Source organism: Cynoglossus semilaevis, chromosome 6, assembly GCF_000523025.1.
Source record: "Cynoglossus semilaevis isolate Cse_v1.0 chromosome 6, Cse_v1.0, whole genome shotgun sequence".
Taxonomy (NCBI): Eukaryota; Metazoa; Chordata; class Actinopteri; order Pleuronectiformes; family Cynoglossidae; genus Cynoglossus; species Cynoglossus semilaevis.
The window spans coordinates 13,598,137-13,619,697 of NC_024312.1; the positions used below are offsets into that span (position 1 = coordinate 13,598,137).

A 21,561-nucleotide genomic window follows, 5' to 3' on the forward strand; every position below is an offset into this window, starting at 1 on the left:
TGCTTAACAGTTTAGCTGAACTAGAAACATATTATCTTGCTTTTACAGAAGAAACGTTTTAAAATATCTTCCTTTACATGTCTAACATTTGTGAGCATAACAATCTTAAAAGCAGTTTTAAAAGTACGCAACATAACATAACAACATGTGTTTGTGAGTCTTAAATTTACTTGAGGTGAGTCCAGTTGCCTACTTTTAAAACTGCTTTTGAGATTGTTATGATGGCCTGGATGACTGAGAATATCCACAAGTATTTGTGAGCATACTGAAAGTGAAAGATCATTATGTCATTACAGGTTTTTGTAACATTTTTGTTTGTATTTTTCTCATGTAAAAATTGTGCAGCGGGTAAAAAAAAAAGATTTTCAGTCTACAACTCCAACAGTGCATGTGTTTAACTCCAACAAACTTAAATGGTTAAGATGAAGCGTAGACTAATTAGGGTTTATTTTCCGTCATCGACGTCACTCCTCAGCTCGCGCACCGTTATGACCACGCCCATAGTAGGAGGCAAAAAGCGCGTGCGTGAAGGTGTTAGACTCTTATCCATCATTGTGTGGCAAATACGTAACGGACTGGTTGTCTGTTTAGGTTTCTGCGTTTACAGTGGGTGAGGCTTTGATGCATATCTGTGTTGGCTGTGTGCCGTGACGGGAGTCAGTGTTCAGGGAAGGATAAGTGCAGGACATGGATGGAGAAGCAGCAGCAGCAGCACACAGCCAGGAGTCTGAGGCTCCTGCTGCAGCTGCTTCTCTCGTCATGGTCGAAAACGAAGCTGAGAGCATCCCTGTTAAAAAAGAGGTGTCGGTGTCCAGCTGCTACCATGACCTGGAGACTTGCCCCGTTTGTCATCTCAAGTTCTACTGCCGTGAGCCCAGAATCCTGCCGTGTCTGCATTCTTTTTGTAAGCGATGCTTGCCTCCTCCTTCCAGGAACTTGTCCATGTCGGAGCTGCCGCAGACACTGTTTACCGACCGGGCTGCCAAACCACGTGAGTCACACTGTTTACAAATATGTGGCTTAAAAATTATGCAGTGTTTCATCCGTGTTTCCAAAACAATATTCTGCAACCTGCAAAAGGAGTACGTCGACTAGTATAAGAATATGAGCATCCAATAATAATCCATCCACCCGTTGACTTGTCAGGTCTTGGCGTCTCCCTTTCTTCATATTAATCTTTTACAGTTCGGATTTGATTTTTGATTTTACTTCGTTTGGTCGCAGTGAATGTGATCTGCTGCCCCGTGTGCAGGCAAGAGTGTATGGAAGGAGATGTGATGGCAAACATCTTTGTGAAGGACTCAGATGAGTCCCCCAGCAGCACAGTGGAGAGGACGGTGCAGGTTAGTGAACACTGTTCCAAACTAGCTAACTGTGGTCATTGCATTTTAGATTTGATATCAGCCCTGCTGTACCTGAGTACGCCACGTACTGTACTCAACAACAACGCTTGCAGACAGTTAGCTGTCAGATAACATCAGTATATTGATATTTTTACTCATTAATGATTTTTCCTGACATTTATCGCCTTTTGTAGCTCTGTATGACCTGTGATGACAACACTGAGGCTGCTGGATTCTGTGTGGACTGTGTTGAATACCTCTGTGCCACATGTGTGGAGGCTCACCAGAGAGTCAAGTTCACCAAAGACCACAACATCAAACAGAAACCAGCAGTGTTGGAAGGTAAGACACGGTTCCCTGTCGTTGGCAAATTACTACATTTTAATGATATTCCAGATTCCAATTTGTTTGGTGTTGTTTTAGTCAAAACGTACACCTGTTGCCATAGCACCGACCATGGCAACAGCATGCTTCTGATGACCTTTATAATGACTACGTGACCCTAATGTCCTATTTCCAGACGGCTGTGGACCGACCACTCAGAGGCCCATGTTCTGTGACATCCACAAACAAGAGCCGCTGAAGTTGTTTTGCGAGACCTGCGACCAGATCACTTGCCGTGACTGTCAACTGACAGGACACAAGAACCACAGGTAGAGACACAAACAAATTCAACTGGAATACATTTCAAAAGAAATTATATATTATATATTTTTGGATCAGTTATCAGTTCCTTGAAGATGCTTTCAAAAACCACAAACAACACATGGAGAGTCTGACCCTTCAGCTGCAGGAGAAAAAGAAACTCGTCGACGATGTGTCCAACTACGTTGAAAAAAGGTACACTTTGACACAGATTAAAAATCTTCATGAATGCTATATGCAGCCCACGTGGGTTAGCTGCCAACAAAGAAAAGCAAATGTTGTGTTTTCAGAATTCTCCAGGTTGTTCAGAACCGCACGTCTGTCCAGGAGGAAATAAAAAAGTCCATCTGCAGTTTGATTCTGGAGATTAACAAGAAAGGAGAGATGCTTTTTAATCAGCTTGAGGTATGATTAAAAAAAATAAAATTGAGTATCATGACGTGAAATAAATCTGAAGTTCACTATGGTGTTGTTTTATAAATTTTCCTGCGTGCTCAGTTGAATGTCTCATCCTAGAGGCCTGGAACAAGTTGTTTAAAGGCTGCAGATTTTATTTATTCATGTTTTCAAGGCCGTAACAAAGGATCATGAGCGTGTCTTGCGCAAACAACAGGAAGATATTGGCTATCTGTCCCGACACCTGGATCACATCTTGAACTTTACCAAATGGGCCACAGCCAAAAATGGGGCCATGGCCTTTTTCTACCGTAAACGTCTGGTAAGATCTGCCTGATTTATCCTGCGGACAGTGTCCTGCCAGTGTGTTGTTGTTACGACGTGAAACTTAGCTCAACTTTTTGGGAACATATGTCTTCTGTAATACTGATGGGGCCTCCCTTGACAGAAATAATTAACAACATTCATTCTGTCGCAGATTCTGTTTCAGATTGAAAAACTTCTGCAGGCAAAATGCAGTAACTCATTTTTACCACAGAGCACTGTACGCTTTCAGTGTCAATCCTCTTTGAGGGCCTCAAACGTTGATCTTGGTAAGAAAGTTGAGTGTGAACTACAGTCATATTGTTTTATTTATTACAAATAGGAGATGAAAAATACTGTGTGAAGGTTTTTTTTTATTTTTGCGAGAGCAGATATTAATCCTTCCCCATCTTTATTCACCATGTCTATCTAACTGTAAACTTATTGGACTTTATCTTTGTATATGTTTTTCAGGGTCAATATTGATAGAAAAAGTACCAGGTGACCAGTTGCTGGATGTTCCCCATCAGTTGACGCACCAGGTGGAATCCACCTTAGGTTCAAACCAAAACTTTGGATCAGAAGTTCCACTTAACACTCTCGCTCAGCTTCAGAGGCAGGTGGACAAGCTAAACTCTCAGGCCAGTGGGCGGCCACAGCCACATCGTCCGATCGAGACGTTGTACCAGAGCATTCAACTTCCACCAACATTTCTAAGACCAATGCATCCTCCTCAACAAAGTCATAGAACCATCTTATCTCCGTCCAGGCACATCAGCCCTATAAGCAGTCCAACAAGCTCCGGCTTAATGCCAAAGGTTAGTGGGACTTCCCAAGTGTGTGAGTTTGTGTGCTTGATTGGCTGTTTGACATACAAGTCCCCGTACAAGCACTGACAGCAGATGGCACTGTCCTAAATGAAGCTGACAGCCTTCACATCCTGGACCATTCGTGTCTTTTCTTGTTAAGACAAATCTGTTTTGATGAGTTATTCCTGGATGAGCTCATGACTCAAAATCTTGAAGTAAAAAAAAGCAATAAAAAACATTTGTAGAAAAACTGCTGCCAACACATGACAGGTGACAAACCCAAGTTAGCATATAAACAAGTTGATAGCTAGATGTTATCACTGGTGTAATCAAGTAACAATATTTGATGAAATGACAGGTCAATATTATATTTAGCTCTAAGTTTTGATAAAAATATCTCTGCTTAAATCCATATCCCTTTGAATAGCAACGTGTTTGTTTGTATGTGTTTCTCCCTATTCACAGAGAGAATTGAGAAGCAGCGCCATCTGCCAGTCAAAACCTTTAGACATATTTTCTTCCTCGCCTTTTTACACTCATTCTTCAACATCGTCCTTCAATAGTTACACAAACTTGTCTCAGTCAGCTCATAAAGTAAGTGAAATCCTCTTTAAATGTTATAAATGGCATTGTTGCATTTAATGTAATTTTTAAGATGTGAAATTCACTGGAAATGCATTTCTTTTAGGTTGAGTATGTGTGTCAAAACAAGAGGAAGGAATCAGATGACTTATTAAACATGCTGAACCCGAACCACTCCTACAGCCTACCATCTCCAACAAAAAGAAATGGTATGTTCACGGTATATATGTGTTACTGTAAAAAACATGTTATTAAATATTAATAATTAAAAATAATGTTTTGTTTTAAAGTACAAGGACAGCATAGTACACTAGGATCCATTGATACATCTTTTAGGGGACAGTCACAGTAAGGAAACACACACACACACACACTCACATCCCTGTGTTTATGTTCATCTCTTAACTGACTCTTCATTTGGTATCTCTTTAAGGGTTTTCTGGGATCCTCTTCAGACACTACTGGCAAATGAAGCAGTGAGATCATCGGACAAGAAAAGACAAAAGTCGTCTCCTGGACCTGCCACAGTCATCAAAGATGAGCCAGAAAATGGGAGTTACTGTGTATGAAAACAATTCATTTCATTCGTTTTTCATACTGTACAGGACATGATGTGATTTACTGTTAGCTATGTCCAGAGCTTGGATTTTATTTTTTATAAACTGCAGTCATGAAGAGCTGTACAGTAGAGCATGTAGAGTTTACTATCTGAACAGCTATTGTTTAAAAAATAAATATCTGTAACACCTTTAGTATTAAGACTTTATTCAATTATATCATATTAGATTGGATTAGATTAGATAAAATTTGGTTCAATTTGATTAGAAAGTAGGATAGAGAGGTGTGGCTGTAGAAATCATGCCTGCGATGAGAAAGGTTCATTTTCATCAAGTCTATGAGACTGGACAAACATGTAAAACAAGTGATTAGTCTTCAGATTATATTGAATGGTAATAGATTTGACACTAATCTGATAAATCAAAAAGGTTCAAATTTACATTTGGCTAAAGATAAACTGTCCTTTAAGAAGAAGAATAGAAATGTACGAGTGTGAAGTCACAAACTGGAGTCAGTAAACTACAGTCACCAGACTGTAACACATTTTAAAAAATATTGGTTTCACCAGCCTGAACCTGTGCGTTTGTCTGTTGTTCTCAGATATGAATGTAGTAACGGACCAGCCTTTCTGACAGAAAAGGTAAACAACAATCAGAGATGAAGGTGTGAACAGTTCTTGGAACAAGACAGGAAGTGGTGAAAGGCTAATGAAGACAAACATACATACTGTACAACAGACAATGAAGAGCCTGCATTCCTCTATGTGAGTAGGAAACATGTTTTATGCACATATGTATATATATTTATAATTACAGTGCAGGAATCCTTAATAATGAACTGCATGTTCATAGATTAGTTTGGGTAAATATGGAATATTTGTCATTTCTATGCTATAAAAATGAACATCATACCCAATCTATTTGACCCACATGTAATATTAATCAGGTTTAATGTCCCCATGAAGGTTTAATCTGTTACCATCCCTCCCTTTCCAAATACTGTATGTACGTGTTAGTAACAGTGGGCCGATTAATCTTTCAGCTGGAGGCTGAACGGAGTCCAAGAGTTTGTTTCAAGGAGCAGGCTCATCTTTGAGAATCGTGGATCTCTCAGCAAGGTACCAAGACTCTTTAACTCAGTCTATTGTCAAATAAAACCTGATATATGCTAAGAAATTTTTCTTATTTGATGTTGCAGTCAGTCAGTGAGGTCACGATGGCCGACATTAGGCTGATGACGTTGTCTGAGCAGCACCTGAAGATCCTCTTCTGACCAAATGCTCCCAGATGTTTAACTGAAGATGACACCGACTGCCTGCCCCAGACTATTAAATGTCTTTTCTTGATGAATTTTTCCAGACTACGAAGCCCCAGGGCACATGTTCCTGCAATGGAGAGGATACAGTGTTTTAAAAGGAAAAAAAGAAGGTGTTTTTGAGGATTTAGAAGCAGTGTTTGGAAAAACTCAGGGCAGGAGCCTTTATGTGGTCTGTAAATCATTTATTACAGACATTTATGACATGAGTGCAGGTCATTCAGGTTGTAGGGAATTCATTTTCATACAAGAATCAGGGTACAGGCCACCAAGAATAACTGTTTTACACTGTTACAGAAGATGGATTCAAGTTGTATCAGACTAGCACAGACCAAATATAACAGGAATTTAAAGCTGGAAGTACTGCAGCACAGAATGCACAAAGTAGTCCCTAAGTAAAGGCTACAATTAAAGTTTCATTCATTAAACTCTCATGTTCGTTCTAACTTTAGATGTGATTTTGAATAGTAATGACTGGGTGTAAGGATGATGATGAGGATGATAATGATGATGAGGCTTGACACTTGTTGTTGATTGATGATGTGGAATAAAATATGTAACAACCTGCACAGTCAACTCCTACACAAGTATATTGTCATCATAGAGGAAATTCTGTTGACATGTTGACATGAAACTCCATATATTTTTTGACACTAATAGTTAAAACTAATTTGTTTATTAAAAGATCCTACAAAACGTTTTTTTTCAAGGCGTAAAGAAAATAAAATTACGGCGACAAAGAGAAAATATTGAAATTTATTTTCCTTGCTGTGCCATCCCTCGCAATAACTCTACGCCCCCCTAAGGGGGTCTGTCCCCTACTTTGGCAACCACTTCTGCAAGTCAACTTTAATCTGTAAATTTCAGTCCCCATGTTATGTTTTTTGTAAGAAGAATTTTATAAATAACCAACTTTTTAAAACAGCTCATAATGACGTACCAAACACTTTGCGACTGTTTTATTAACACTGTACCATGTGTCTGTGTTTGGGTTTGTCAGAGATAAGGCTTCAGGAGCCCGCAGTCTGCCTGTCTGTGTTGGTGACTCTCTGCTGATTGACACAGATGTGGCAAGACAGGCTTTGTTGAGCTTCAAAGCAAATGAACTGCACACTCGTCGTCCTCCCCACCCCCGCTCCAAGATTAGCCATGTTTTTAATGTGACCTTGGTGAGCCCAGATTCTCACACCTAAAAGCTAAGAGGCCGGCTCTGGCTGCTGTTCCTTGTTAAAGCCTAAATGTTGATTAGAATCAAAGAGAGAGAAAGAGGGGGAAACAGTTAAGACATGGCAGCTTCTAAGAACTCGACGGGTGGTGGAACAGATAAGATAAACAGTATATTATATTATATATTATATGTATTGGTAATAACTGCTGAAAATGTTCAGGTTATGTAATAGGTTGCAATAAATATCCAGTCTCTTGGTTTTTGTTTTCCAATGTGGCAATACAACCACAAACCACTGCATTACACTGTGGCTGTAATGTGACAAAGAACCAGACATGTTGACTGATGGATGACCCCAGTCACATCCTTGTTTAATTATTTTTCCATCATTATGGGATACTGTTTAAATTTTTACATCCTACTAATATACAAATACAAATATTTTTTGCAGAAGTCATATTCTTAATTGCAACAATAATGAAGACAAATTATTGTATATGGTATAAACAGATCCTGATAACAGTATCATATCGGCCCAGGTACTTCACTCGTGCCCTGATATGTACTGTTCAGAAATGTGGTGACCGACCAGTCAGAGAGAGTTTTTGTTTTCCTACTGCAGTTCAGTGTGTCATTGCCCTTATGGTGTTTTATTTAAGTAGGTCAACAATGGCAGCAGTTTGGAAGTATTTGAACTTTGGGGATGAGGACAGAATCAGGACTTACTCTACGATGTGTTCAGTTATGACACAAGAAATGTAATAAAACACCTTGAGATGTGCTAAATGCGTTTTCTATATGTGCTTTGTGTTTGTGTCACAGCCCTGCTCAGTTAGCGTTCAGCAAGCTAATAACTATGCAGAGGCTAAGTTTCATTTATTGTGTTTTTTAAGAAAATAGTTTTTTTACACATAGTTTTATCAATGTGTTGTCCTAAGACTTTAATACAGTAATATTTGTTTTCTTGGAATGAAATAGCCTTCTGTTCATGAGAAGACAATAAAACTAGCTGCAACATTTTCCTGCTTCCTTGCCACCTACATACTTACATTTCATTGCATATTTATTGAAACTCTTCCTAAAATAGTATTGGTGACAGTACTCAATATTGGTGAGTACACACATAAAAATACCATGTATCGGTTTTGTAAAAGAAATGGTTCAATTCAAAGTAGTTCCAAAACCACACCAAACGTCCAACACCATCTTAAAGCACTGGTGTTGTTGTTTCAATTATTCTCTTTGTGTTTCCAGGTGTCTGTTACACAAAAGGATGTGGTGCAGTGAAGAGCATGTAGACACAGCTGACCACACTTTAACAGATCCACCAGACTTCGACGGCGCAGTAACACATTAATAACTGCTATAGACTTGTGGTGTTCCCCTGTATGCCTGTGGTGTCCCAACATCAAGTCCTCGGTGATGTTTCTCGACTGGCTAGACTAGTGGTGGAGACATATGGGTCTGATTAGGCGATCATTTAACCTCTCTCTCTGTCACCATGCCCAGAGTTGGAAGACTGATTGAATTTGCAGAGGGCAAATAGTTGGTATGAAATGTTTAAAATACAGTCTAGCAATTATATGTCAACGTCTTGCCAATTTTGGACAAGGTTTTGCGTTGAGCTTTCATATACCTGCTACTTACTACTAATTTCTGCTTTTATGTATTGTTTGAGGGGAAGAAAAATGGATAAAATTCATTTAATAAGCTTAACAGGAAAGCCAAAGGGAGCAGTAAGAAGTCCACTGCTGCGCGGATACCAGTGGGAAATAACACACAAGGGTCGACGGAACTGCCCAGAGGCAATTTAATTATCTTTACAGTGCAACAAACCCAGACCTAGCAGTGGAGAACCATAGTTATTTGCTGACACAGTAATGAAAGTTTATTTTTCAGATATACCAATGTTTTTAGGGCTTACAGTCCCCACATAGCCACAACAGATTTTTAAAATACCTGAAAACTAGCTCCAGATGTCGAGTAATCAGTTCAGTTATTAGTCACACAGAAAAAGAGGAAGAAAATCTATTTACTTTGGGACACAGTAGCCTTAAAGCACTTGCAACAACACTGATTTCAGCTCAGACAGGTTTCATAACGTTCAGTCATTATCGTTCACATAAATCTATTGCCTGATGCATTACTTTATGTTAATCTAATCTCAAGTCTAACTAACAAAGTAAAGTCATAGTAAAGTTACAGGTAACAAAGGGGGCCAACGATTTGCCCTGTGAATTTACAGATATAATTCTGTTAATTATGAGTCCAGAGATACATTATACTTTCATACGTGACTTATGATGAGCTACATCCAACGCTGCCAGTGGACAATGCATCGACCACATACCATAAGCAGGACCATACCAGGCATAACGACTCATTAGGTGAATGTGCTTGACTGGCCTGCCTGCAGTCCAGATCTGTCTCCCTATGGAATGTTTCTTGTAATTCAAAGATGACATAATGTATTAAATGTGACTCTGTGCTAACGTTTTGTTACCATGCTGCAGATGTTTGTAAATTTCTTTAAATTTCACAGTGACTATCGCCATAGTGGATTTGTACCTGCCAAAGACCAACTTAAGTTAAAAGCATTAAAAACTGTGCCAAATTACATTACGGATTACAACAGTGAGAACATTGATGAAGGGGTGAGCCGACAGTTATTATTTTTCTTGGTGGAAACAACTCTGCTCTTTACTTTCTATTAAAGATTTCTGCATTTAGCTTCATTTTTAGCTTCCAAAAAATTCAAATTAGACAGTTGCTGGTTTACTTACAATGTGGGAGAAGTGGTCCCAATTTCTAGTTTTCTGTGACACTATTTGGTGTCTCGACCCACCATTTGCTCAACTGTGTGCTTCAGAGAAGCTGAAGGAAAATATATTTATGTATTCTTAAAGATTTTTTTTAAATTAAAAAATGATGCGTTTTCTTACCGGGCATTAGGAGTGTGTGGAGTAGTTACAGGAGAATGAAATGAGTAATGATAAGGACTACAGGTCCTCCGTCTGTGGGCCCAGCCCGCCCCTCATCGTGCCATAATTGGACGCTCTCTCCTCCAGTCACACTGCGACTAAGACGCAGGACTCAGTCACATCCACCTCCCGGCTCACACACGCACGCAGTCTCTGTGTTTTTAGCGCAGACACCCCGCAGATAAAACAAGACCGTCAAGATCCAGAATAAAAAGCTTCGGACACGAACTTTGAATCTGCACTATTTACTTTTCCTGCTCTTTACACCATGGGTCCTCGTTTTGTGCTGCTCTGCTCCATGTTCGGAGTTCTCCTTGCCCAAGGTAAGTTACCTTAATGAAGGAAACTGCATTAAACTACTACCTTAAAACTTTTGCGGTGACCGAAACAATACGGTTTGTGCAATAACGATGTGGTGCAGATGCGGTGACGTCATGTATTTTTTTTATTTACTTGAATTTGTCTGAGTATTTACAGTAAGAGCCACAGTGATAAGACACAATGGGTGAGACAAGGGGAGGTGATGAATTTATCATTGGACTAGTTGGGGCATGTGATTGAAGCGCACTTGAAAGTGAGGAGCTTCAAAGTGTTGGCAGGTCTGGACTGAAACGAACGCGTATTTGCTGTAATTTCATGATTCAAACACAATGACTGCTTTCTGTTGTTTTTCCTCAAAACTCACAAAAGTTTTGGTCTAAGTGTCATAACTTTTCAATGCACTCCACGTTATGTTAAAAAAAATAAAACTGATTATTATTGCGAGGTATGTAAACATGAATTATATGTTTTCATAGTTGCATTTAATGACACTATACCAGGTATATCCAAAGTGCAGACCAAGGGCCAGTTGTTGTACATGGGTTGGCTTCATTTGGTCCGTGGTTTCCTGGAATTCAGTTACATGTATTTTATATATAAAAAGTTATTTGTATACAATTTATGAAGCTCTTTATTCTGGAGTTTACATTTGACAAATTACTATTCTGCTGACATTTTTTTCTCAACTTGCTTTCTTGACAGCTTTAGCTACTCTTTTTTGGTATTTTGGTTACTGTTTACCTTACCTGATTTTTTTTATTAACTTGTAGGTATTTAGGAGCCAGTTTAACAACTGTTATTATTTAGCTATTTAAGCAAATAATAGGGAATGGTAGCACATCTTTTACATCCATTATTATCTTAAATCGTGGGAGGAGGAGCTGGCTTTCAGGTCACGTCTCAAACTGCCTTAAGAAGTAACAGGATCAAATAAAGTGTTAAAATGTAGTATCACCTCAGTTGTATGTTAGGAAGTACCACTGCAGTAGTTCTAGTAGTTTCTGTACATGCTGCCCTGCAGGTCAAAGGTTCTCAGCATGCTGTGATGCTCCAGTAGAATGACCACCCTCTCACCAGGACGTGGTCTAGACAGACGGCTGTGATTTATACCTGAGTGCCACAGCGGGGTCACCAAAGAGAAGGATGAACCTTTTCCCAGCACTGGTCCCTAAGTCACACATGGGGCAATTTTCACAGTCAGCAGGGCCACTTTTTTCTAAGCTTCACTGGGGGGTTATTTAAAGGTCAGTCGGAGGTAAAATAGACAATAAATATTTTGAATAAGTGGTTTAAAAATGTATATATGTATGTATGTACACACACATATATATATATATATATATGACATATATATATATATATATATATATACAGTATATATGTAATTTAATTACCAGACATCCCATAAAAGGGGTGCCCATTGCTGTGACAACTCTGCGCTCATTAAGCCCTGTTTACATGAGTCGTAGAGATGCAGGCGAGCCATATGTGGCTCTGCCAAAACACAACGGTTACTGCAACCAGCATCGCCATCCACAATGGACCTGGGCCATTTACCGACTACATCAGCAGACAAAGCTATGCGTCCAGACTGGATAGTGGCTGCGTCTGGTTTGACTCCTTTGATAAAAACAGCACCACAAAATTCTGAAGCCCTTCTGCTCTATGGATTTAGGTTTGCCGAGAAGCAGACAGTGGCTTTGTTGGAACGACTCTGTGATGCTTAGTGGTTTAGAATGAGTTATCAGCAGAGACGCTGAATGGGGAAGGCCCCAGAATACATTACTGGGAGAAGTTATAGTAAGTGACAAACTTTCCCTGTCATTCAAAATATATTCCCTGCTCTTCTGCAGAAAACCATTTGGGAATGAGTTTTTTTTTGGAGGAATTTGGAAAGAGATTCTTTGATGCCTTTCTAGTCTAAATACAAATGAGAGGATTTGGCAATCAAAAGTCTTGGTTATTCCACACTTGCAGATTAGGAGAAGTTATTCTTTTCCCACTCAGTACACAGTATTTGGCAATTAACACAATTTAATGAGCAGTGCACATAAATAATAAAAAAAAAGTTGCCCTCTGCAAGCAAAACATTTTATTGCCATCTCCGTGGATTACTCCAGTGTTTTGTTGCAGATAGAGGTCTTTATCATTCCCAGACACAAAGTCTCAGAGAGAGACTTCTTGGTAGGCCCATGTGAAAAGTGTTTAAAATGCCATCTCGTTTCATCCAGCTGCTACGAGGTTTATTGGCCAGGGAATTCGGGGTAGTGCCAGACTTCCAGAAGTCAGAAGTGAGTCAGCTAATGTGGCCGCCTGGTAATAAATCCTCTGCCCATATTCACTCCTTTTTGCCAGGTTAATCATTCTTTTTGTAGTACTGATACTCAATCTTCTTTGTTTTTCAGCACTTTGACTCATTTTTCGTCTCAGCTACATTTTATTAGAGGCTATAGAGTTAGATTTATAGGAACCTGCAGCCTCCTCCGCGAAGCTGAGTTTTACTACAGTGTTTTAATTTTTCAGTTATGAAATCAGTGCAGAAAGCCTTTAGTGCTGCTGACTGCTTCTGCCTTGGACTCACATTTGATTTAATGGTAGAAATGAAATACCTGTGGTCCTTTCGGGACAAGTCAGTTGTTCCAGACACTTGTCCTCCCTATCTAGTCCTCCTAACTTTGTGAAGTTTTGGCTCAGACATGTCGTGGCAGAGGCTGCGCCCCAAACACATGGATCTGTGCAGTGCGTTTCACAATCACTGTTCGTACTACTTCAAAACATTACGTCCCTAACCATCAACATCTCTCTCCTTTTTCTTTTTTTGAAACTTTGGAATAAGAAAATTTATTTCACAGTGCATTTGTTTTTCCGTTTTCCCTCATAGGGACTCGTTATTAAAAACTGTTCTACGCACCAATTCTGGCTTGTTTCAAAGGCAGAAAGCCTCAGTGTCTGATCTGTTCAAGCGATTCAGTGTCTGGCAGTTTGCAGAAAACCACAGTCAAATGAGTTTGCTTGATTTTATTGTTATAGCTGATTGTTTACAGAGTAAAGGAATCCCATGCCTGCAGTAGAAGAATTCCATTCCTAATGCACAAAAATAAAAAGCCAGATCACGCTTTTGTTTTGATGACAACACATTCATCATTCAACATCTTTGGCAGCAGCCTAAAAAAATGATTTACTGTCAGCTTTATCGGGATTTTGATTTGTGTCACCTTACAGGGCTCTCTTTGGGGAAGCTCGGAGAATTGTGTCATCATGTCAAAAGCAGATTTTATTTTGGCTTTAACAAAAATTCCATCCATCCATCCATCCGTCCATCTATCTTCACTAGGAGTCACTAGGAAATGTAGAGCCAACTGTCAGTGGGGGTTTGAGCAACCACCAATTTTCCCATCCCCAAAGATGGGTTAAATGCAGAGGACACATTTTGTGTTTATAGGTGTCTGCATGTAACATGAACTTCTACGTATTCTTCTACGTATTGGTCAACCCCTAATCTAAACTGTGCTTGAAAAGATTTGGATAACACTTGTCTTGACACTTGACGAGACGACAGACTCCTTTTATTTTTACTGATACTACCAGGTAATTGTCAAAAACTCCACTTCTTTTAACATGAAGTCTACACTTTATCTCCAATACTACTTGACTAATATCATATATATAAATGGTCAGATGAAATGATATGTTTGATTGTTTCTCATGTCTGTAGGAGTAGAGCAGATTTCCATAGACGACTGCTGTCAGGATGGACAGAAGAGAGGCAACGCAAATGAAGACTGCTCCTCCCTCCCTCTCATCTCCGAGTCTACCACATGCAGGTAAACAGGTGCTTTGAACTAATGCTCTCTGTGTTATTACAAATCCAGACATTAAAGGACGACCAAGAGAGCTGTTTGAAAACCAGCCAGAAAGAAGAACTGGTTAATTCTGTTATTCTTTATTTACACCACAGACGTTTTCACACTATTGCCCTGGAGGGATTTGGTCTGTACCACATTTAAAGGACCTTTCAAATCTAAAAAGGTCCTAATATAAGATTGTTTTACCTTGTACTCGTGTGAATTTCCAGGAACATTATTCACTTCACGTGAGAGTGAGAAACAGTCATGGTGATGGGATAATAACAGCTCGGCTGGTAACCTGAGATGTTGTGCTGCCACAGGTTCAGGCCTCATAAGCCGGAGAGATCCGCTGCCGTCTTGGATGCTGATGGCTAACACATTTGCCAGAGCCTCTGTCAATGATCCCAAATTTGTCTAAATTATAGTCTGAGGGTAAGAAAGGAAAGGGGCAGATATTTTTTCTGGGAGCACGGTGTTTTTTAGGAAGGTAGGGGTGAATGGGGGAGACGAAAGAGGGGCTGTTACGAAATCCAGGAAATACCTTAGAGGTGAAAAACAACAAAGATGGTGAAATAGAAAAACAAGAATTTTTAGGAACTACTTCAGACATTAAATGGAAAAAAACCCAGAGAAAAAGAAAGAGAGTGGAGAGAAAAAAAACACAAAAACAAGAGCCGGACTGTGCCCATAAAAGGTCCTGTAGAGAAGGTGTGTGTTGATAAAATAATTCTAGAACCACAGTGGTTTATGTGGGAAGAGAATTCTGGTAAGAGTTGATGTAGAGCCTTGTTTGGAAATAGGAGAGTAGGTGTGGGGGTGTTCTGTGTTGTAAAAATTGTCATGTAAAAATTGCCTTAAGACAAATTGAGAAGTAACTCCATCATAAGTGGTACCACTGAGCTAACAAGCAGGAAATAGTAATTACTTAGTAATGTAAATATTTATGAACTATTGTTCGACAGTACATGTACTGTCTAAACTGTGGTCTTTGCACTGAGCTCATATGTCGAGGTCTGTTTAGAAACGACTCACATCCCATATGTGACCTGTTACTGCCGGTTTCTTCTGTTTTAGAAACATTAAATCGAGTCTTGTCGTCAGAGACAGACATGGGGGTGGACAGTGTTAATCTTGGAAGACAAATACCCGTCTCACTTGGGTCTAAAACAACAGAATCGAGGCCCCATGAAGGCAGAATGGCCGTGTTTATATCCTCTGATGTTAGGATTGCACAACAAAAGTAAACTTTACTGACCCAGACCCATAGGACGCACTGAGCCCACTCATCCACGCAAAGATTTTTTCGCTGTGAGAAGTCACTGAGGTCTCCACTGCAGATTTTACCGTAACTTTGGGATGGATGACACATTATAGTAGTGATTATAAACTGGCAGCCTGCAGGATTCAGCCAAACCAATCCCACCTGTGCCTAGATTCCAAAGTTGTGAAGATCAAAAAGGAAACTGTGTGTTCCCCAATTAAAGCAGCTAAAAAAAACAACAGCTACGACTTAAATTACAATCAATAATCCTCCAATTCATGATGCTATTTACATGACAAAAACATATTTAATTTTATTTGTGTGTCTGGACCCCAAGGCTCTGTCCCTCCCATAAATGTAGTCAGTGACATCACATTCGAGCAGGTAGGTGGATAAATTCTAGATTAAAGAGATTCAGATGCAGCCTTCACAGCCTCTGAGGTCCTGCTCGGCACCTCCATCTCTAACATACTTTGTTTAATATCTCCACTGTCATCCTACATTTTTTTTGTCTTGTTGACAGGGTGGTGCAGGAGCAGTGCTGTGTAACCGTGCTTGAAGACAACATGTGCACCAATGGGATCAATTTGGCCAAAGACCAAGGAGCTTGTGATCCTTTGTTTGCCAACACCTGCGAGACCAAGACAATAAAAGTTTGTTGTTACCTCATTACACCTTTAACTATAGAATTGTTACATTATTCACATTATTGACAGATTAGAAAATTGGTCAAAACTATGAGGAATAACCTTTAAGGAACTTGGTAGTGTTAGACTGCAGTAATAACTATTTAGTGCCATCAGAGCCTTTCAATTTACCAGGAGGTTATTTTTCCTTTATAAATAGCAAAATTAAATGTAATATGTGGATAGTAATAGTACAGATACTCAATTTGTAACTGCTTTACTGTGCAGATTGTTGATCGAAGCAGTGGTTCCCAAAATTGGGGGCGGGGCACTGAGATATGTTAGATATCTCAAATTAAGGGGTTCCAAATAAGGTCCAACATATCAATGTGGCAGACTTACCAATTACCCTATCCACCAAAAGGGGGCACTGCATAAAATGTTTGGTAACCACAGGATTAAAGGGATAGTGTGATTTTTTTGTGTGTGTATCTGTGTATCTGTGTGTAAGCAGGACGAGGCACGTCACCCTGTCGAGAATGGGAGTTTGTTGCTGACAGGCAGATTATAAATTCTGAGTCTCCACTCTTCCCGAGGCTAACAAAACATTTTTAAACTCTTTTGTGCTTTTATTCTTCCCCAGCCAAATGCTCTTCACGCTCCTCTTTATTTATACAGCACGCCTCAAATCAGCACATCACTGAAATAACTGCCTGACAAAATCCAGAGGGCTATGATGCAAGTCTGTGCTTTTTCTTGATGGGGTTGAGATAATATAGTGTCACTGGATCTGTGATGTGGAGGTGGAGGCTCATTAATGTGTCAAGATAAGGTCACAGAAGCAACAGAGAAGAAATATTGTTTTTACACATGTAATAGAGTTGAAGCTCGTCAAGTCATTTTCCTCGGGTGTTAACGACACTACATTTACAACATCACAGGACTCTGTGACTTTACAGTGTTATTACACATTATGTACATTACAAGAAAAGAGAACTAGTATCCATTAATCTTTAACCCTGAGGGTTACACACTGGCATCCAGTCATGTTCCTAACATTGAAAACAACTATCAAAAATGATAGATGATGAATGATAATTTAACCCAGAAGGACCTTTGGTATAAAGCAGTGTCAAATCATGTGAAGAAAACATAGGGTGGTGATTTTTTAAAACATTCTAATAGAGTGCTTTGTTTTCCATTTGCTGCAGATGTGCTGTGACTGTTGTCTCCTGGGGAAGGCTTTACAGGAGCTCGGTCTCTCCTGCGATCACAACCTGTCTGTTGGCTACCAGTGTGGTTTAGTTTCCCGTGCCTGCTGTGTAGATGAAGTACCAGATAACCAGACAATATCGTCAGGGCAGACTGAGAGTGGGTGAAACTCAAACAAAACTGCAGTAGAATTAATATGTTTATGTATACATTTTTAACAACAACAACAAAAAAAAAACCCTCAAAAACAGGCACAGTCATATTTGGCACAGTGATATTTTCTTAAGGATGTAAGAGAAAAAAATAGAGAAACTCTTATGCTGCCCTCTTGTGGAAAAGTTAGTTAACACTTCTAAATATTGAAAATATATAATGTGTAGTGAACTCAGTTTTGTAACATACTTAAATCTATTTTCGTAATACTATCATAATGGTTACTACATCAGGTATTACAGTGTCATGTGACCCCTTTGTTTTTCTCTCACACAGTTCAAAACAAAGATCAATCTACAGATAATGGAGATAATTCAGTTCTTAGTGACCAGTGCAGTGGTATTGTATAAATACTCCAAAAAATATTAACTAGAACAATCCAATATTAAATATATTTTAAGATTTATTTTAAGCCTAACAGTGGTTTTCTTGCTCTTTCAGGCAGATGCGTTCATCTCTGTGTGGGTAATGACACCTGTGAGTGTTTTAAAGGCTACAAACTCAGAGCAGATGGAAAGACATGTGATGGTGAGACTGAGAGACTAAAACAAGTTTTTTAAAGTTGGAGTCATTACACTTGAACTCCAACCCTGTCCTGTTCTGAACTCAGATATCAACGAGTGTCTGTTGGGAATGAGTAACTGTCGAGCAGGGGAGCGATGCATTAACACTGATGGCTCGTTCCGCTGTCAGAGGGAGGTCAGTTGTGGAACTGGCTACGAGCTCACTGACAACAACAACTGCAAAGGTCTGTTCTGGAAATTTGTTTTATACAGAACATGAGATGTCTTATTTAAAATAATTATGATGATTCATGGGAGATTCCATTTTGGAATTACAAATGATTTTTCACAATATCTCCTTCCAGACATTGATGAATGTGAGACCGGCATCCATAACTGTGGCCCGCAGTTCAAGTGCCAAAACACCCAAGGGTCATTTCGTTGTGTTCCCACAGTCAATTGTGGTAGTGGGTTTATTCAGGATGCCCTGGGCAACTGTATCGGTAATATTTCTATGTCAATATTTACAATGTAACAAATTTGTATTTTTTAAAACACATCTTTATTTACTGTAGAAACAGAAAACTTTGAACATAAACATCACAAACTTCACCGTCCGTGTCCTCAGACATCAATGAATGCGTGAGCCAGACTGGTCCATGCCACAGAGGGCAGGTCTGTATCAACACAGTTGGATCTTACACCTGTCAGAGAAACTCTGTCAACTGTGGTCGAGGATACCACCTCAATGAGGAGGGCACGCGCTGCGTTGGTGAGACTGAAGCACATAGCTTCATACAGAACATGCTGCTCCTCAGTGAGCAAATTTCATTTCCTTACTATTACATCTGGTCCACAGATATTGACGAGTGTAAGGGACCTGAGCAGGTGTGTCCGGGTCACAGTTGTATCAACCTGGTTGGCTCCTACCGCTGTGAGTGTCAGGCGGGCTACAACTTCAACAGCATCAGTCGCGTTTGTGAAGGTGAGAAATGAGCACAGCCGCCAACAATACTTTATGAAAATAACACAGAGGTAAATCACATACACTTCTAAATCTCACTTTTATTACTGACATGTAGTGTAGGCCAGATGTGTGAGGTTCATGAGCCAGAAGTGACCCGCATGCCAGCAGTTTGATACCCTTAATCCAAATCTCGCGTTGTTGTCGACCTGTGACATAATATCCACTATGTGTTATAGACATAAATGAATGCCGACACTACCCTGGTCGCCTGTGTGCTCACAAGTGTGAAAACACTCCAGGATCCTACAAGTGCAGCTGCTCGATGGGCTTCAAGCTCGCCAGTAATGGCAGGAGCTGTGACGGTAAATGATCTAAATATCACAAGTGTACCTTTCTTCTGCCTCAGTCATTGGCTCCAGGAACATCTTTCTGCTGTAGGTTTATTATTTTGTCAAAAGAATACTTCAGAATAACACTACATTAACACACGATAACCATTGCAGTGTTTACCAGGTGCAGTTCAGTAAATGAGGGTGTTGCAGTTGAAAGTGTAGGTCAGACAGGCTGGTGTTATTCTGGGCTGTGGAACATTTTTAGTATGTCATTATGTAAGACACCGAATCCCAGCTTGCTCCTGAGGCAGGGGGGAAATGTGAGGAAAATGTAATTTGGTCTTGACACATAATTTCTCCTTTGTCAGCTAATGGTGATATAATTGCACTTGATGTCAGGTTCATTAAATTAATGCTATTTTCATTTTAGAATAAATACAGCAAAAAAATAGTAAGTAATAGTTAAACTTTTGCTAAGTAATTTTGTTACTTAGCCAGACAGCCATGCTAAATGTGGTCTTAAAACATGGGAATTTTAGCTAGTGCAGTAGGTTGCTATTCAAAAATAAAAAATCCTCTTTCTTTACAAAATGTGCATGGGGTCATGGATGGATATTTGTGTCATTTTTTTTCACTTTAGATGTGAATGAATGTGAGAGCAACCCCTGCAGTCAGGAGTGTGCCAATGTGTTCGGGTCCTACCAGTGTTACTGCCGACGTGGCTACCAGCTCAGCGACAACGATGGCATGACATGTGAAGGTAAGAGATGTTTTGTCTTCTTGCTATTACTGGCTAATCCTTTTAAATTGAAATATTGATTCAAATGCAAGCAAATTTCACATAATGTCCACCTGTTTCAATGTACTGTATAAAACCTCTTTGAATGAATACAACACTGATACCATACTTGTGGTAATTGAAGAAAGACATGAAGATCTTCTTCAGCTCCGAGCCTCTGTTTTTAATTTTCATAGCCATCTATAGATGGAGTATGTATTTGGTACACATAGATAAACAGGTTTCTCCATGACTTTATATATTAATATATACATATTATATTAATAATGTATATATTTTCTCTGAATTTTTCAGACATAGATGAGTGTGCTCTTCCAACTGGAGGACATATTTGCTCCTACCGCTGTCTTAACACACCCGGAAGCTTCCACTGTTCCTGCCCTGTCACTGGTTATACTTTAGCTGTCAATGGACGAACATGTCAGGGTACGGTAGTAGTAGCTACGTGCTAACAACTTGCTAATTCAGATGCGGGCGATTTTCATTTTCATTTTCATTGTATTATATTTTCACCCTCAGATATTGATGAGTGTGTGACAGGAACACACACCTGCACAGAGAATCAGAGCTGCTTTAATATACAGGGAGGTTTCAGATGTCTGTCTTTCGAGTGTCCAAACAACTACAGACGCATCGGTGAAACGTAAGTAATCTAAGTCTTTCTCTCTGCTCACCATCACTGAGTAACGTGTGTGACTGGCATAAATTATACAAAAACATATTTTGGGTAGAGTTTACCACAAGACGAAAAAAATCAACAAGGAAACTGTGAGTTTTGTAGACAACATGTATTATTTCTTCCGAATCCGATCACCTAAACTATTACTTCAGACAAGGTATATAATAGTCTGAGAATGAGTTTACCGAGGTCTTTCCATCACACTTACTGTACGATCACTGGAGCTGCAGCCTGTATGCATAGTCTCTGGGCCTGGGCGAAATGCCAATAAAAACATTGAAAGTCTTCAAAAACAGTTTGATCTAAAGCTTTTTTGACCGGTCTAAAAGAGGCATCATTAACATCTATGGATCAAGCCTCTGCATGTCCAGTATTTCCAAAGCTCGAATTAAACCATAAAAGTTTTGGCTTTAGCATGTTCTGCTCAGAAGGATGCAAATATAAAATGTCAGCCACAGTGTTGGCGCCCATCCACAGGCTGTGAATGCCCACCCTTGTTTGAAGTCAGAATCTCTTGCATGACTCCAGAGAGGGCACCGTGACCTGACCGTGGCCTGTCGAGCACAAGGCAGCTGAGACTGATGTTCCTCACTGCATGCCATGCACGGCAAATTAAACTTACACCTGGTTTCTTTTTCTCTCTGTCTCTCTGTGCCTGTTTTGTTCTGTCTCGTCCTGTCCTGCCCCCCCGCCCACCCTCA

The 21,561-nt window shown here is 39.7% G+C and overlaps 2 protein-coding genes across 4 annotated transcripts in view; both read left to right on the forward strand.

Moving 5' to 3' along the window:
* The first annotated feature begins 65 nt into the window (after positions 1 to 65).
* Positions 66 to 9,137, forward strand: LOC103380341 (transcription intermediary factor 1-alpha-like). Its single transcript, XM_008312266.3, has 16 exons — positions 66 to 991; positions 1,225 to 1,343; positions 1,538 to 1,685; positions 1,864 to 1,996; positions 2,067 to 2,183; positions 2,279 to 2,393; positions 2,560 to 2,706; positions 2,863 to 2,977; positions 3,162 to 3,505; positions 3,962 to 4,090; positions 4,185 to 4,287; positions 4,369 to 4,426; positions 4,512 to 4,641; positions 5,237 to 5,399; positions 5,678 to 5,753; positions 5,834 to 9,137. Exons 1-14 carry the CDS (start codon positions 688 to 690, stop codon positions 5,240 to 5,242), a joined length of 1,968 nt encoding a protein of 655 aa, XP_008310488.1. The 5' UTR covers positions 66 to 687; the 3' UTR covers positions 5,243 to 5,399; positions 5,678 to 5,753; positions 5,834 to 9,137.
* Positions 9,138 to 10,190: 1,053 nt separating this feature from the next.
* The window catches only part of fbln1 (fibulin 1), a 27,938-nt gene continuing 16,567 nt past the window's right edge, over positions 10,191 to 21,561 (forward strand). For all 3 annotated transcript variants that reach the window (XM_008312221.2, XM_017032738.1, XM_008312222.3), the window contains exons 1-14: positions 10,191 to 10,422; positions 14,136 to 14,244; positions 16,053 to 16,182; positions 17,367 to 17,526; positions 17,857 to 17,919; positions 18,022 to 18,108; positions 18,191 to 18,328; positions 18,449 to 18,586; positions 18,712 to 18,855; positions 18,943 to 19,068; positions 19,287 to 19,412; positions 20,023 to 20,142; positions 20,476 to 20,607; positions 20,701 to 20,824. In XM_008312221.2, the coding sequence (XP_008310443.1) occupies positions 10,368 to 10,422; positions 14,136 to 14,244; positions 16,053 to 16,182; positions 17,367 to 17,526; positions 17,857 to 17,919; positions 18,022 to 18,108; positions 18,191 to 18,328; positions 18,449 to 18,586; positions 18,712 to 18,855; positions 18,943 to 19,068; positions 19,287 to 19,412; positions 20,023 to 20,142; positions 20,476 to 20,607; positions 20,701 to 20,824 (1,652 nt within the window). In that variant the 5' untranslated portion in view covers positions 10,191 to 10,367. The remainder of the gene's footprint in view (positions 10,423 to 14,135; positions 14,245 to 16,052; positions 16,183 to 17,366; positions 17,527 to 17,856; positions 17,920 to 18,021; positions 18,109 to 18,190; positions 18,329 to 18,448; positions 18,587 to 18,711; positions 18,856 to 18,942; positions 19,069 to 19,286; positions 19,413 to 20,022; positions 20,143 to 20,475; positions 20,608 to 20,700; positions 20,825 to 21,561) is intronic.